Source organism: Alosa sapidissima, chromosome 3, assembly GCF_018492685.1.
Source record: "Alosa sapidissima isolate fAloSap1 chromosome 3, fAloSap1.pri, whole genome shotgun sequence".
In the NCBI taxonomy this organism is placed as follows: Eukaryota; Metazoa; Chordata; class Actinopteri; order Clupeiformes; family Clupeidae; genus Alosa; species Alosa sapidissima.
The window spans coordinates 23,124,122-23,141,907 of NC_055959.1; the positions used below are offsets into that span (position 1 = coordinate 23,124,122).

The 17,786-nt window shown below is 42.5% G+C and overlaps 2 protein-coding genes across 6 annotated transcripts in view; one reads left to right on the forward strand and one right to left on the reverse strand.

Moving 5' to 3' along the window:
• The window catches only part of prkcab (protein kinase C, alpha, b), a 115,998-nt gene that overhangs the window by 44,078 nt on the left and 54,134 nt on the right, over positions 1 to 17,786 (reverse strand). The gene's annotated exons all lie outside the window — the stretch shown is intronic.
• Positions 5,715 to 16,829, forward strand: LOC121705020. Of its 2 annotated transcripts, XM_042085691.1 has the most exons (8): positions 5,715 to 5,899; positions 6,110 to 6,242; positions 6,361 to 6,397; positions 6,506 to 6,681; positions 6,973 to 10,345; positions 10,494 to 10,548; positions 10,685 to 10,726; positions 16,716 to 16,829. In XM_042085691.1, the coding sequence occupies exons 1-8, from the start codon at positions 5,857 to 5,859 to the stop codon at positions 16,784 to 16,786; spliced, it is 3,930 nt and encodes a 1,309-aa protein (XP_041941625.1). In that variant the 5' UTR covers positions 5,715 to 5,856; the 3' UTR covers positions 16,787 to 16,829. The 2 variants fall into 2 exon arrangements, with proteins under 2 accessions (XP_041941625.1, XP_041941626.1); XM_042085692.1 differs by lacking the exons at positions 5,715 to 5,899; positions 6,110 to 6,242; positions 6,361 to 6,397; ... (2 more) ...; positions 10,494 to 10,548; positions 10,685 to 10,726 and adding exons at positions 12,148 to 12,333; positions 12,534 to 12,666; positions 12,785 to 12,821; positions 12,930 to 13,105 and having other exon boundaries at positions 13,381 to 16,829.

Below are 17,786 nucleotides of genomic sequence, written 5' to 3' on the forward strand. Positions count from 1 at the left end.
GTGCCATCTCCTGATTCTTGTGCAGTGTCCAGCATGTCATGTGTCATATGAGGAGTAATTAGATTCAGGGTCACTCGCCTGAATTGCTCCATATGTTGCTTCATTTGGCGTCAAAATGATTGAGAGCCACTCTTTCCCCGACGTGTGTGCATTATATAGTTCAAACTCCTCACTTTTAAGAGAATGATTAAATTGCTATGTATTTCTGGCACTGTCAAAGAAAAGGAAGTTAAGATTTGCACCAGAAGCAACAAACAAACAAAAAAAAACACCTCACTCAGTCCTCGGAAAGCCAAAGACACACTGTGGCAAGAGAGGCCAGGGATCCATCTCCTAATGAGTAGAGGACACTGCGATTGCACATCCCTAATGTTCGGGTGAAGCTGTACCCAACAATAAGCCGTGCCGAGGTTGCCGAGGAGTTGCTGAACCATCAGAGCATGATGGGATTGTGGAGGAGCTCCCCTTTCTCCTCTGTGTTAAAGCTCGTCATGCCGTCTAGACGGAATAAGGGTGGGGTGGGGTTGGGGGGGTAGAGGGGCGAAGGGGTGAGATGGAGATGGAGAGAGGGCTGGAGGCGTCCCGAGGGACGAACCTCGAGAGGGAAGCAGCAAACAATCCTGCTGAGACATCCCAGATGCGCTAAATATAACCACAAAAAAAGACACTTTTCTCTCTCTTTCTCTTCCTCTCTCTATCCCCCTCTCCAACCTCCCATATGCTGTTTTTTTTTGCAGAGGTGGAACATTTGGTAACCTTTAAAGAGCTGCTGATGTTCCAGACGCTCAAGACAGCATGGAGGGGGGGTGGGGGGGTTGGGCACTAGTGACACATATCCCGAAATGGCAGTTGGGGGGGGGGGGGGGGCGGTTGTGTTTTGTCAAACACCTCAAACATGTGACAAAACAGGCAGCTGCGAGAGCCTGGCACACCTGAAGCAGCTTAAGGAAAGACATTACGTGGCACCTCTCTCCTTTCCCTGCTGGAGATTGGGGACAGGGATGGTGGAGAGGACAGAGAAATGGCGGTACGCCACTCTCACAAAAGAGGCGAAGCCCCCTCGTGACCCTGGGCTCTGCCGTCGCTGTCGGGGGTTCATAGACCAATTTGCCTCCACCACCGCCAGGGGAGGGAAATCAGAGGCACACAATTAGACAGGAGGCTTGTCACGCTCATGTTATTTATGTGTGCATAATACCCCTATTAGGGAAATTAATCTTCTCGCTGGCACGCAGGAGGTGGCGTCCCAGGATGTGCCAGATGTGGAAGCACATCCGCCCAGTGTGTGCATCCCTCCTGAAGGATTATGGGAAAGATTGGGAAGGCTGGAGGCCATGGCTGTGGGTAAACATGAAGGTGAGTCTGCGTAAGGAAGTATGGAGGCTGCTGCTTCTGCCTAACTGTAACTTTACCTTGGGATGTATGGATATGAAGGGTGAAGGGGAACAGCAGAGGGGATGTTAGGTGAAGGTGGATCCTCAACCAACGTGTGAAACAATGTGCGTCAATCCAAGAACTGAGAGGAAGGTAGTGGTGACCATGTTGAGAGTACATCTACTGCATTTAATCTACTGCTATCCCTACTGTCAGCATATATGATGCCCCCGCCCTTCTCTCCACATACACAAGCCTACCCACACGAGTAAGCTGTTTGCGTAAGTGGACAGGAACACAACACAAATGTCACACTGGACATGTATGCCCTCTTGACCAGTGGGGCAGCTGGTGCTAAGTAATCCACAGAGGCAGTGCAGATGTCCAATACACGTGGGGCACGGGGAGATTATTATAGGTTTTATTTATCTATTTATTTATTTATAAACAGTCCCCATTCCGTTTGCATCACACTGATTATTTGTGAAAACACTGCAAAGATCCTGAAAGATTTATGGATGATTGAAACACATACATCAGCGGTGTCCTGAGCTATGACTTAATGTCAAATATTGTGCACTGATGACGAAGAATAAACAATGCCTCCAGATGTACAAAGGAGGGGAAGATTGCTGGGCTTCAGTTATCTCTACAGAACAGAAACACACACACACACACACACACACACACACACACACACACACACACACACACACACACACACACACACACACACACCGCCAGGCCAAAAAAAAGATTACTGTTCCAAAACGCTGATTTTGATCCAAAAGCTCAGCGCGTGAAGCACAACACTAAAGCCTGTGCCAGCTTATTCCGAGGTCAGGGGTTCGAATCCTGCTGAGAGCTCAGATGCTGAGGCCTTTCATTGATTCAGTGGGCTGCTACAGTAAGCTGCTTTTCCACGGCAGACTCGGTGAGGGGGGACTCTGGAAGTCCTGCACCCCGCTGTCTGCCACCTCATCCAGGTGCGCTCTAGCTTATACTGTAGCTATCATACTGTAGCTCTGCCTCGTAATGTCAGGGAATCACTGAGAGCGAGTGCACACACACACACACACACACACACACACACACACACCCACACACACACACACACACACACCAGAATTGCATCTAGCCACCCTAAGAGACTTACTGTACACCACCATAAGATACAAAGTTAAAGCATCACATATAGCTGAAGTGGTGAAGCTGAGTGGCAGATACTATCACCTGCTACAGTTAAAAGAGATCCAATAGGGAAACCTGCATGATGGAAGGTTTACTGTGCTTACAAGAATGAATAAAAATGAATAAAATTCTTGAATAAGCTTAAAATTAATAAGCTGAAAATACAATTAGTGTACACTGTCCACTGTCCACTGTACCGAACAGCTACTGAACGGAAAAATGCCACCACTGGTGTTAAATTCATTGGACACTTACTGGATCTGCACCGTGCTACTTGAATTCCATGATCCAGCTCTACATCCCTAATCGCCCACTTCGGTCCTCTAATGAGCGTCTGGTGTGTCAAGTCAAGTCAAGTCAAGTCAAGTCAAGTCAAGTTTATTTATATAGCGCATTTCACACACAGAGGTCATTCAATGTGCTTTACATAAACAAAACCAAACAATAATAACAAATAAAAGCATAGAAAGGCAATATAGTCAAAGAATAGTTAAAAGGTAAAGATCATAATAAAAAGAAAACATAAAACACAAGGTAAAATAACTTAAAAATAATGAATAATTAGTAAGCAAAAACAAAGGCAAGTAATAAAAGACAAGGTAGAATAATTATCAAGGCAGATTCAGAATTTGTAACTCGGCACAGTTAGCAGAAAGCATTTGAGAACAGTTTGGTCTTAAGTCTAGATTTAAAACTGGCTACAGTTGGGGCCTTTTTGATGTCATCCGAAAGTTGGTTCCACAGCTGAGCCGCATAGCAGCTAAAAGCTGCTTCACCATGTTTAGTTCTAACAGTAGGTTTTACTAGCAGGTTTTTCACCTGGGACCTGTGAGAGGACGAGAAGGTGTGTACTGCTGAAGCATGTCTGACAAGTATTTAGGTCCTGCTCCATTTACTGATTTATAAACAAGCAATAGTGCTTTAAAGTCAATTCTGTGACTTACTGGAAGCCAGTGCAAGGACTTAAGAATTGGAGTAATGTGGTCAGTTCTTTTAGTTTTTGTTAAAATCCTAGCTGCTGCATTTTGATTCACCTGAAGCTGTTTAATAGTCTTTTTAGGAAGGCCTGTGAACAGTCCATTGCAGTAATCAACCCTGCTGGAGATAAATGCATGAATAAGTTTTCATTAGCCCTCTGAGTTTGGCAATATTTTTGAGGTTGTAAAAAGCTGATTTAGTTATTGCTTTCATGTGGCTGTTGAAATTTAGATCACTGTCAATTAATACACCAAGATTTTTAACTGTATCCTTTGCCTTCAACCCTTTTGTGTCAAGGAGAGTGGCAACCCTAAGTCTTTCTTCCTTTTTATCAAATATAATTACTTCAGTTTTTTCTTTGTTCAGCTGAAGAAAATGTTGAGACATCCAGGTGTTGATTTGTTCTATACACTGACACATAGATTCAAGAGGACCATAGTCGTTTGGTGACAGAGCTAAGTAAATTTGTGTGTCAATCATCCATTAACGCTAAGAGGTCACAATCAAGACTCTATTCCTCAATGGTTCCTCATTGGTGGAATGAGTTGCCTAGTGTTCTGCATTCTTGTGATGTCTTGTGATCTAGTGTTTAAAGACTCATCTGTTCACCTTACACTTATTTAATTCATTCATAATAGTTATAGTTTGTATTTTTATTGTTATAAACACTCATTGTTTTATTTTATCAATTTATTTTCACTGTTGATAATTGATATTGTTTATTATTACTATTAGGCCGTATGCTTAAAGCTGCAGTTGGCAAGATCTTTTGATCATATTCACTAAAACTGACACTATGCTCCGACAGAACAACATCAATCAGCCGGTTTTAGAAAAAAAAAAAAGCACTTCTACCTCCACCTAGAGCCTGTTATTTGTTTTGCAAAAATCCACAGCTCCCGGTTCTTCTGGTCCAATCAAAGCAGGGGAGTGTGATCTGACTGTCAATCACAGTCTGGTTCAGTCTGGTGTGCACTGACGAGCACAAACTCGATGAGAAGGGGCTCGGTGGTAGTGGGGGGAAATTGTAAACATTCAAAATGTTGGCTAAGTTCTGTCAGACTTGCCAACTGCAGCTTTAATGTAGGCTTTTTCAAATGTATTTCAAACTATTATTTTTAACTAATGTAGTGTTCACATACTGTAAGTTGCTTTGGACAAAAGTGTCCAAAAAAGTATGCAAAATACCATAACCATACCCATAACCATAATATATACACATATACAAACTCTATAACACAAGTGTGGGGAAATTTCCAGTAATTAGACTATACTTTAGCTGTTAAATGTCTACTTGGGTTGTTGTTCAACTGGCTATACTTTCAAGAAATGTAGAAATTACAAGGATGGTCATTACAAGGAGTTATTCTGGGTTTCTCTTGTCCATTACCTCTGAGGTCAACTGCCTTAGGGAGTCTGGAGAAATAACAGCCTTCTTATAATTAACTTTCTTGCCAGCTCTATTTCACTTTCTTAATCATGACAGCTCTTTTTTACTTTCATCGTATGTAATCCATCAAGAATACCCTGTTTAGTCCTATAAATAATGGTAAGACTTCGTCTACAACAGACTTGTTGCTCTCATGCTCGCCTAGGATGCTTGTGTGTTTGTAACTTTGTAACAAGCTTTGTACTGTGTGCCGTACGGACGGTTTGCCTGTACATTACTTTTTGCCTCTGTGGATTAATACTTAATTTTGACCGCACAATGATCCCTTAACCATTCCATTTCCTTTTGCTCTGCTATTTGGATGAGATTTCAGACCTTGGATCAACAAGAGTATCTAACACATGAAATTACACTGGATAGCAGGTCCTCTGGTGCTGCATCACAATGGCTTCTATATGATGTATTCTGGAATACAATCTTAATAGTGTTATAGCTGGTTCATACTGAGCACAATTACTTGAGTCTGAAAAAGACATATAAATAAGATAAAAACAGATATTCAATTTTTTGTTTCACATTTTTGTCAATTCCAAAAAGTCTACATAGCAGGACAATCATAGCAGGACAATATCAAATGAATTGAGAATGTCTTGTCAAAGGGTCTCTAGATTTGCAGCAGACTGTTGATAATCAATCCACCAAAGTGGGCCTGCTCACACTGTGACATCATCATACATTCTCTTTATGACATCTGAAGTTCCAAAATGTGTCATTCCATGTGACTGGCATGATAAGTAGGCCAACCTATGTGAGGGGCTTCATTGTGGATATGAAGTGGCTCAATGTATGTCTGTGATGTTTAGGAGCACTTAACATTTTAATCAAGATTTGATCAAACTCGGATGATCAAAATCTGATTAAAAATGTCTCATCACAAACTGCCCAAAATGGTTGAGCCTAGAGAAGGTAAGGAATCATTTTGGATTTGTTATAGAAAATTGAAGAAGCCATGTGTAAAATTAAATTCAAAAATGAATTTCTCTGTAAAATTAACTGGGTTTATTGAAACACGAAATAGTTCAATTGTCCATATAGTCCTGATCAAATTGACATGTTTAATATACAGTGCATGATTACTAAGGAGAAAAACTTATTTTTCCACTCACTGTCCAACAGATCCATCTCAGTCTCCTCATCCATCATCAAACAGTTCTGAGCACACGCGTCCATGTCCAGCAATCCCCTCAGACTTTTGGAAAGAGATTGAGTCATCTCCTTTAACCAAATATCTCCAGGATCTCTCTGAAGAGTATGTTATTTTTCAGAGCTTCTAATACTAACAAAAGTTTCAATAATTCCATTGTGGATTAACTGAAACATCCAACGCTCTCTGCAATATTTTCTGTTGACTGTATTTTTCTGTATAGGGAATGGTTACATTTAAGTGAGGCAATGCGTGATCCTGTAAGTACATTTAATGCGGGCTGAGTTTTATATTAGTTTAATTAGTATATTAGTTTAATATCTAAAGGCAAACCACTTGAATGATTCTGCTCATTTTTTTCCAACCAGATGACAAAAGTACAGTTTTTTGAAGTGTGCATGTCCATTGTGAAGATTGTCAGTCTAAGCTCCATGAAACTTGTTATACCAGCTTATATTCGCATGCTGCAAGAGGCTAAAACTAAAGGCTCCTCAAAATCCCCAAACGTTGCAGCCAATTCCTCAGCACAAGACATCGCTAAAAGGTATAGTATGTGAAACAGTCTCTCTCTTCCTCTGTCTCTCACAGCAAAACTGAAAGGAAGCCTAGAGTACATCGAAAGTTTGTACATATCTTTGCTACAGATGATTACATTCTAAAAGCCAACAAATCACAAATCATACTTTAATGTTTGAAAACATGATGTGAATAACAAGAACATTTTAATGTCTAATAATCATCATCATAATGGGAATTTGTGTGTGTGTGTGTGTGTGTGTGTGTGTGTGTCTGTGTGTGTGTCTGTGTGTGTGTGTGTGTGTGTGTGTTCCTGAAGTACTCTGGAGCCATTGGAGACTGTAATCGAACTCACAGGTGAGGGTGTCCAGCAGTGTGTAGCAGAAAATCTCAAGTCACTGGCTGCCAACGAGTCCGAGAACGCAGACGCATCCTCCTCTTCAGATAAGCTCACCTGTGCTGTTGTGAGGGAAGTGATGTTCAGGATGAGAGCCACCCTCACAGCTTTGGGGAAGAGCGTTGCGCAGGGCTCGCACCGTGGGGCTGAACGCATGATCCATCAGGTCACAAGGAGGATTACTGCATGCCTGACTTCACAAAAAGCTCAGCAACAGTCAGGGTCTACTCCGGAGAACAGGAGCTTAGCCTCAGATGTGGCAAACACCACAGGAGAGGTGATGGCCGTGGTCATCCAAACCATGGAGAGTCACCTGGACGATCAAGAGGATCAACATGCAAAAGAAGTCCTAAGCACTATGGCAGCGACTGTGAAAATGATGACTGAGACTGATTCTGCCGCTCTGGAGCATCCTCATGATCTAATGGACATCAGCCATTTGAAGGGCCAAAGCCAGACACAAAAACAAGTAAGGTCTTCTAGTAGGCATACAACTCAAAGCATAGACAAACTCTCAGACAGAGAGTTCCAGGAAAAAGCAAGAAATGCCGTCAGTGATGTGCTAATAAAGAGATTTCCAGGCTCCACAACTCAGCTCACACGACCGTCCAGTGCTGTGATTGATCAGAGTAACCACTGTCGGGATGAAAACGGGGGGACTCCATCTGTGTCCGTGGCTGATTTAGCAGCATCTACAATTACGGAGCTGTTTGTAGAGGAGATGATGTACATGGTGGAGTCTACTGAAAACTTCATTGAGCAAAAACCTACACATGGTGAGAAAAATGTGCAGGGTGCCGCCCTTGAGATTTACCAGAAAATGAAAAACTCGGTTATGGATATTTTTAACATGCAAAAGCTAGAATCTCTTGAAGAGAGATCAACAGAAGCAGCTGAAGCTCCAGGCATTGATCAAGATGTAACAACATCTGAAGAGGACGTTGAGTCATGCACTAAAGAAATTGTGAGTAAGATTGTGGTCTTGTATAAGTCGGTGAGTGAAAATGAGGACGTCAACTCACTTGATAGTCGAACCTCCAGAGAGTCTTTGGTAAAAACGAATTTTGTTGACAATGTTTTTGCCCAACTTGAGAATTTGACACATGGCTCTGAAGACATCCAAGTGGGTTCGAATAACGAGTTACGGTTAGATCATCAAAAGAGTGGTACCAGCGTTAAAAGCTCAAGCCAAGGTGCCACCCCTCCTGAAATGTGTCTTCATACACTCTCTGATAAGAGCTTCCAAACAGCAGCTATCGAGACTGTAAGTGGCATTCTGAAAAAGTCTGTAACAAATTTACCCATTCCAACTGAGCCTGAGATTTCAGCCAATGCCACCAACCAGGGCAGCGAAGAGGCTGCATGTGAAATTGTTGGGTCATTTGTCCAGGACGTGGGTAGTTTTGCACAGCTCATTCAAGGATCTGAATCTGTAGAGGGGTCTGGGAGTGCACCCACAGAAGCTCCTGCACATAAATGTTCTGAAACCGATAACCAGAAAACTACAGCTGCATCTAAAATATACCAAAACGTCAAGACAGGGGTGAAGAAATATGTAATAGCCAACAAGCTGTTCCAAAATAAGACAAAAAAACCTGTTAAAGGAGAGGCTGCTCCTTTTCTGGATGCCAAGGTCACTCCTCTGGAAACCAGTTCTCCCCTACACACTCTCAATGAAGTTGATTTGGAAGCAGTTGACTCATGCACAAAGAGTGTAATTGGAGAAATTATTGGAGTGTACAAGTCAAAGGCGTCAGAGGAAGGAACAGAACCGACAATCCAGGATGTGGGGGAAATTCTGTCAGAGTTGGAGAGTTTGAGCCACTCAACCAACCCCCCAAAAAGTGTTTCTCGGGGTTCTAAGAACAGATCAAGTGCATCCTCAATTCAACACCTCTCTGCTGCTCTGCAGAAACTCTCAGGTGAAAATGTGTTTAATCAAGTAATCCAGCAAGTCAGTAAAGTGTTGCTTAAGTCTGTACAAGGCCTTACAGGTTCTGAATCTTCAGTGCATCACGATGGTTCTGTGGGCGTTTCAGAGGCAGGGTTGACTGCACTGGATATCACTGACACAGTTGTCAAGGGTGTGGAGAGCCTGTTACAATGCCCGGAAAGTTTGGAGATGACAAGCCAAGAGGCTGGTGTCACTGAACCACTGGTCACCTCCCATAGCTCAACAGAGAATGCAAAACCATCTAACATCTTCTCCATTACACAGGGCCTATTTCAAAACCTACAGAGAAAGGTGAACGGCTTTCTCTCAAAACACCATGCTTCAGATGGTAAGAGGAGCCAGAATGATACCAAAGAAGCTCTTAGTACTGTACTTATTTCAACTGAAGATAGACAACCAGGCTCAGATGACTCAACAAAGGGGTATGGTGCACTCTCAGGTTTTTCTCTAGAGGAAAATCTTCAGACACTCTCTAAAGACCTCACTGAACGTATCAAATGTGTTCTCTCGGACAGCAACTCAGACCCTCAAGTTATTACACTGATAGCAGGGAAAAGCTCATCCGATTCTGCGCTTGTCATGAAAGAAAACAGACATGCACAAAAGAAGAAGGACGCCGCACTCAAAATGGTATATGTCTTTGCCGAGGAGGCAATAAGATATATGCTTCAACCACATTTTAGACTTCCATCAAAACTGACCACCAATGAAGGATTTCCTGTACGGCCTGTTTACAGTGACGCCATTGATCTTTTCACTAAAGTGATGGTGCACCAAGTAATGAATACTGTAGAGACAGTTGTGGAACAGGGGGGCAGTGTTCGATCGGACAAAGTTCCGGCCAGCAGCAGACCATCTAGTTCTACATTCAATCATGAGTTTGTCCTTCAACATTTAGATGAGAACACAGATACAACAGATTCCTCCCTTCCCCTTTTGGACTCTGATGAATACTCCTGCTTGGTCACCATGCTGATCCTGAGGTTACTTTCGAAGATCAAAGATCAACAACTCGTTTCTGCCGATCTCATAGATGCCACCAGAGACCTAATTGAGAGGGTTCTCTTGGAGTTTACAGATGTTTCAAGAGTCCCAAAGTCATCAACACACCCAAAGAATGCCAAAGTGCATAAGGTCTACAGAATTGTTTATGATTACCTCATGAAGGGGCTTGGCACCACCACTGCTCTTAAGGCTATTGAGACACAGGATCTCTCCTTTGACCAACTGCTGATCATGGCCTTGACAAAACAACTACTGCACACATGTGACACACAAGATCCAACCACCCAGAAAACACCCCGACCTGGGAAGACTCCCAAATTGAAGATCAACCTAAAGGTAAAGGTCTTAATAAACACTGTATACTTCATGTCAACATATTTACTTAACTAACTGTTAACTGTTGCCTGCATCTGTGTTTGTCATATTATGCATTTGTCCATTTGCATACCTTCATTATTTAATGTAATTTTACATTGTTTTGCAGAGACATAAGTTAGGCAATGCCAACGTGAGCCCAGTGCAGGGGGATCAAGACACAAGTACGTTTCATTTGTCTTTACATCTTCTTATTCACTCAGGCTTGGATGTACTACTAAGCAGTAACCTTTGTCTTATCTTGGGCATTAGCTATCAACTAAAGGAAATCATTTGTGAAATGTCCCTTTCCCCTAACAGACCCATGTGAAGGCACCTCAGCCCATCCTCCTCCTGAGGATGGTGCTTCACCAGAGCCTAACGACTGCTCTGCCATCTGCAAGATGTTTTCATGCTGCAAGATGAAGAAGTGAGAAACCAGCTTGACAATCACAATAAAAACACTGCATGCACTCACTGTGTGAACACAACTATACTTTGATACATGCACATGCCCACACAAAATGCAGGTACTCTATGCATGCTACAGAGAAGAAATGTATCAACAAAGACATGGAAAGAGACACACTTCCAGGAGGTCTGGCCAGTAACCTTTCAATATGGTTATAGCACCCTGGCCAATAAGCATAATATAATAGCCCAACACATTAACCTAGAGGCAATCAGCTTCCGACAAAATTTTTTAGGATAGTTTTCCTACAAATCCTGTCGTAATCCATAGTAACGTATTTCACTAGCCATTCACCCCTCTGGTTAACACCAAGCATATACTGTACAATACACCAGGATATCTTTGAACTGGTGTGTCAGAGAGATAAGCTAACAAGGAGAACAATGATGTATGGATGAGAGGTTTCACACTGACACTGACACTGGCTTTTTAATGCATTGGGGTGCTCTGGAGTGTCAAGGTGCCTCAGTCAAACTGCAATCCCTGTTTGCCTGAGGCAAGGCTTGTCGCTCAGTCCACCCTAGATCTCATTCGACATTAAGGCTGATTTCATCATTTCGCCCCCCATAAGGATGAGGGACTCAGATATGAGAGACTGACTTTCTCTTGCTCTTACTTTTTGAGAAGGCTCCTGTTACAAATAAATAAAAAAAGAAATGGCAACCTGAGTTAAATATGCAGCCTGGCCAGACTGGCAATCTGGAAATCCTCATTATCCATGATCAAATCTCATTCCAAGCAGAGCTCAAATGTTGGCAGCCCTGAGATCCATACACATCTTGATGAGATCTACTGTGCACCAACTTGACCAAGTTGCAGGCCTTGTATGTGCACTAGATTCGTCTGAAACAGATGACACTCAGGGAACGATCACTCAAGGCCATTTATTGATGGACCCCTATTACCATATGATGTTCCCGTTGGTTTACTTCTATGAATGAATTCATAAGGCAAAGTAATAATCATTAGTCAATAATGATATTTGATCAAATGTGACTGGCTTTTTTGAACATGATACTTTGGATGGCATAATATTGTGAGGCAGTACAGTATCATGATAGACAGTTATGTGTCTGTGCACACATACAGTAGTGGGCCTATTTGAAGAGGTTAAGTTCAGGGGCTGTTTTTGGAGCCAATCTGTCTACGTAGCAGGACAATATCAAATTAATTGAGAATGTCTTGTCAAAGGGTCTCTAGATTTGCAGCAGACTGTTGATAATCAATCCACCAAAGTGGGCCTGCTCACACTGTGACATCATCATATATTCTCTTTATGACATCGGAAGTTCAAAAATGTGTCATTCCATGTGACTGGCATGATAAGTAGGCCAACCTATGTGAGGGGCTTCATTGTGGATATGAAGTGGATCAATGTATGTTTGTGATGTTTAGGGGCACTTAACATTTTAATCAAGATTTGATCAAACTCGGATGATCAAAATCTGATTAAAAATGTCTCATCACGAACTGCCCAAAATGGCTGAGCCTAGAGAAGGTAAGGAATCATTTTGGATTTGTTATAGAAAATTGAAGAAGCCATGTGTAAAATTAACTTCAATTGGATCTGGGTTACTGGGTTTATTGAAACACTAAATAGTTCAATTGTCCATATAGTCCTGATCAAATTGACATGTTTAATATACAATGCATGATTACTAAGGAGAAAAACGTATTTCTCCACTCACCGTCCAACAGATCAATCTCAGTCTCCTCATCCATCATCAAACAGTTCTGAGCACACGCGTCCATGTCCAGCAATCCCTTCAGACTTTTGGAAAGAGATTGAGTCATCTCCTTTAACCAAATATCTCCAGGATCTCTCTGAAGAGTATGTTATTTTTCAGAGCTTCTAATACTAACAAAAGTTTCAATAATTCCATTGTGGATTAACTGAAACATCCAACGCTCTCTGTAATATTTTCTGTTGACTGTATTTTTCTGTATAGGGAATGGTTACATTTAAGTGAGGCAATGCGTGATCCTGTAAGTACATTTAATGCGGGCTGAGTTTTATATTAGTTTAATTAGTATATTAGTTTAATATCTAAAGGCAAACCACTTGAATGATTCTGCTCATTTTTTTCCAACCAGATGACAAAAGTACAGTTTTTTGAAGTTTGCATGTCCATTGTGAAGATCGTCAGTCTAAGCTCCATGAAACTTGTTATACCAGCTTATATTCGCATGCTGCAAGAGGCTAAAACTAAAGGCTCCTCAAAATCCCCAAACGTTGCAGCCAATTCCTCAGCACAAGACATCGCTAAAAGGTATAGTATGTGAAACAGTCTCTCTCTTCCTCTGTCTCTCACAGCAAAACTGAAAGGAAGCCTAGAGTACATCGAAAGTTTGTACATATCTTTGCTACAGATGATTACATTCTAAAAGCCAACAAATCACAAATCATACTTTAATGTTTGAAAACATGATGTGAATAACAAGAACATTTTAATGTCTAATAATCATCATCATAATGGGAATTTGTGTGTGTGTGTGTGTGTGTGTGTGTCTGTGTGTGTGTCTGTGTGTGTGTGTGTTCCTGAAGTACTCTGGAGCCATTGGAGACTGTAATCGAACTCACAGGTGAGGGTGTCCAGCAGTGTGTAGCAGAAAATCTCAAGTCACTGGCTGCCAACGAGTCTGAGAACGCAGACGCATCCTCCTCTTCAGATAAGCTCACCTGTGCTGTTGTGAGGGAAGTGATGTTCAGGATGAGAGCCACCCTCACAGCTTTGGGGAAGAGCGTTGCGCAGGGCTCGCACCGTGGGGCTGAACGCATGATCCATCAGGTCACAAGGAGGATTACTGCATGCCTGACTTCACAAAAAGCTCAGCAACAGTCAGGGTCTACTCCGGAGAACAGGAGCTTAGCCTCAGATGTGGCCAACACCACAGGAGAGGTGATGGCCGTGGTCATCCAAACCATGGAGAGTCACCTGGACGATCAAGAGGATCAACATGCAAAAGAAGTCCTAAGCACTATGGCAGCGACTGTGAAAATGATGACTGAGACTGATTCTGCCGCTCTGGAGCATCCTCATGATCTAATGGACATCAGCCATTTGAAGGGCCAAAGCCAGACACAAAAACAAGTAAGGTCTTCTAGTAGGCATACAACTCAAAGCATAGACAAACTCTCAGACAGAGAGTTCCAGGAAAAAGCAAGAAACGCCGTCAGTGATGTGCTAATAAAGAGATTTCCAGGCTCCACAACTCAGCTCACCAGACCGTCCAGTGCTGTGATTGATCAGAGTAACCACTGTCGGGATGAAAACGGGGGGACTCCATCTGTGTCCGTGGCTGATTTAGCAGCATCTACAATTACGGAGCTGTTTGTAGAGGAGATGATGTACATGGTGGAGTCTACTGAAAACTTCATTGAGCAAGAACCTACACATGGTGAGAAAAATGTGCAGGGTGCCGCCCTTGAGATTTACCAGAAAATGAAAAACTCGGTTATGGATATTTTTAACATGCAAAAGCTAGAATCTCTTGAAGAGAGATCAACAGAAGCAGCTGAAGCTCCAGGCATTGATCAAGATGTAACAACATCTGAAGAGGACGTTGAGTCATGCACTAAAGAAATTGTGAGTAAGATTGTGGTCTTGTATAAGTCGGTGAGTGAAAATGAGGACGTCAACTCACTTGATAGTCGAACCTCCAGAGAGTCTTTGGTAAAAACGAATTTTGTTGACAATGTTTTTGCCCAACTTGAGAATTTGACACATGGCTCTGAAGACATCCAAGTGGGTTCGAATAACGAGTTACGGTTAGATCATCAAAAGAGTGGTACCAGCGTTAAAAGCTCAAGCCAAGGTGCCACCCCTCCTGAAATGTGTCTTCATACACTCTCTGATAAGAGCTTCCAAACAGCAGCTATCGAGACTGTAAGTGGCATTCTGAAAAAGTCTGTAACAACTTTACCCATTCCAACTGAGCCTGAGATTTCAGCCAATGCCACCAACCAGGGCAGCGAAGAGGCTGCATGTGAAATTGTTGGGTCATTTGTCCAGGACGTGGGTAGTTTTGCACAGCTCATTCAAGGATCTGAATCTGTAGAGGGGTCTGGGAGTGCACCCACAGAAGCTCCTGCACATAAATGTTCTGAAACCGATAACCAGAAAACTACAGCTGCATCTAAAATATACCAAAACGTCAAGACAGGGGTGAAGAAATATTTAATAACCAACACCCTATTCCAAAATAAGACAAAAAAACCTATTAAAGGAGAGGCTGCTCCTTTTCTGGATGCCGAGGGCACTCCTCTGGAAACCAGTTCTCCCCTACACACTCTCAATGAAGTTGATTTGGAAGCAGTTGACTCATGCACAAAGAGTGTAATTGGAGAAATTATTGGAGTGTACAAGTCAAAGGCGTCAGAGGAAGGAACAGAACCGACAATCCAGGATGTGGGGGAAATTCTGTCAGAGTTGGAGAGTTTGAGCCACTCAACCAACCCCCCAAAAAGTGTTTCTCGGGGTTCTAAGAACAGATCAAGTGCATCCTCAATTCAACACCTCTCTGCTGCTCTGCAGAAACTCTCAGGTGAAAATGTGTTTAATCAAGTAATCCAGCAAGTCAGTAAAGTGTTGCTTAAGTCTGTACAAGGCCTTACAGGTTCTGAATCTTCAGTGCATCAGGATGGTTCTGTGGGCGTTTCAGAGGCAGGGTCGACTGCACTGGATATCACTGACACAGTTGTCAAGGGTGTGGAGAGCCTGTTACACTGCCCAGAAAGTTTGGAGATGACAAGCCAAGAGGCTGGTGTCACTGAACCACTGGTCACCTCCCACAGCTCAACAGAAAATGGAAAACTATCTAACATCTTCTCCATTACACAGGGCATTTTTCAAAACCTACAGAGAAAGGTGAACGGCTTTCTCTCAAAACACCATGCTTCAGATGGTAAGAGGAGCCAGAATGATACCAAAGAAGCTCTTAGTACTGTACTTATTTCAACTGAAGATAGACAACCAGGCTCAGATGACTCAACAAAGGGGTATGGTGCACTCTCAGGTTTTTCTCTAGAGGAAAATCTTCAGACACTCTCTAAAGACCTCACTGACCGTATCAAATGTGTTCTCTCGGACAGCAACTCAGACCCTCAAGTTATTACACTGATAGCAGGGAAAAGCTCATCCGATTCTGCGCTTGTCATGAAAGAAAACAGACATGCACAAAAGAAGGATGCCGCACTCGAAATGGTATATGTCTTTGCCGAGGAGGCAATCAGATATATGCTTCAACCACATTTTAGACTTCCATCAAAACTGACCACCAATGAAGGATTTCCTGTACGGCCTGTTTACAGTGACGCCATTGATCTTTTCACTAAAGTGATGGTGCACCAAGTAATGAATACTGTAGAGACAGTTGTGGAACAGGGGGGCAGTGTTCGATCGGACAAAGTTCCGGCCAGCAGCAGACCATCTAGTTCTACATTCAATCATGAGTTTGTCCTTCAACATTTAGATGAGAACACAGATACAACAGATTCCTCCCTTCCCCTTTTGGACTCTGATGAATACTCCTGCTTGGTCACCATGCTGATCCTGAGGTTACTTTCGAAGATCAAAGATCAACAACTCGTTTCTGCCGATCTCATAGATGCCACCAGAGACCTAATTGAGAGGGTTCTCTTGGAGTTTACAGATGTTTCAAGATCAGCAACACACCCAAAGAATGCCAAAGTGCATAAGGTCTACAGAATTGTTTATGATTACCTCATGAAGGGGCTTGGCACCACCACTGCTCTTAAGGCTATTGAGACACAGGATCTCTCCTTTGACCAACTGCTGATCATAGCCTTGACAAAACAACTCCTGCACACATGTGACACACAAGATCCAACCACCCAGAAAACACCCCGACCTGAGGATGGTGCTTCACCAGAGCCTAACGACTGCTCTGCCATCTGCAAGATGTTTTCATGCTGCAAGATGAAGAAGTGAGAAACCAGCTTGACAATCACAATAAAAACACTGCATGCACTCACTGTGTGAACACAACTATACTTTGATACATGCACATACCCACACAAAATGCAGGTACTGTATGCATGCTACAGAGAAGAAATGTATCAACAAAGACATGGAAAGAGATACACTTCCATGTCGTTTTTGAACTTAGACACATCATAAGAGACACAAACTATCAGGAAATAATTGTCAATAATTGTGTAGGGAGGTCTGGCCAGTAACCTTTCAATATGGTTATAGCACCCTGGCCAATGAGCATAACACAATAGCCCAACACATTGGGGTGCTCTGGAGTGTCAAGGTGCCTCAGTCAAACTGCAATCCCTGTTTGCCTGAGGCAAGGCTTGTCGCTCAGTCCACCCTAGATCTCATTCGACATTAAGGCTGATTTCATTATTCCACCCCCCATAAGGATGAGGGCCTCAGATAAGAGAGACTGACTTTCTTTTGCTCTTACTTTTTGAGTAGGCTCCAGTTAAAAAAATAAATAAAAAAGAAACGGCAACCTGAGTTAAATATGCAGCCTGGCCAGACTGGCAATCTAGAAATCCTCATTATCCATGATCAAATCTCACTCCAAGCAGAGCTCAAATGTTGGCTGCCCTGAGATCCATACACATCTTGATGAGATCTATTGTGCACCAACTTGTAGGCCTTGTATGTGCACTAGATTCGTCTGAAACAGATGTCACTCAGGGAATGGTCACTCAAGGTGATTTATTGATGGACCCCTATTACCATATGATGTTCCCGTTGGTTTACTTATATGAATGAATTCATGAGGCAAAGTAATAATTATTAGTCAATAATGATAATTTTTATCAAATGTGACTGGCTTTTTTGAACATGATACTTTGGATGGCATAATATTGTGAGGCAGTACATGATAGACAGCTACAGTATGTGTCTGTGCACACAGTAGTGGGCCTATTTGAAGAGGTTAAGTCCAGGGCCTTTTTTTGGAGCCAATCTG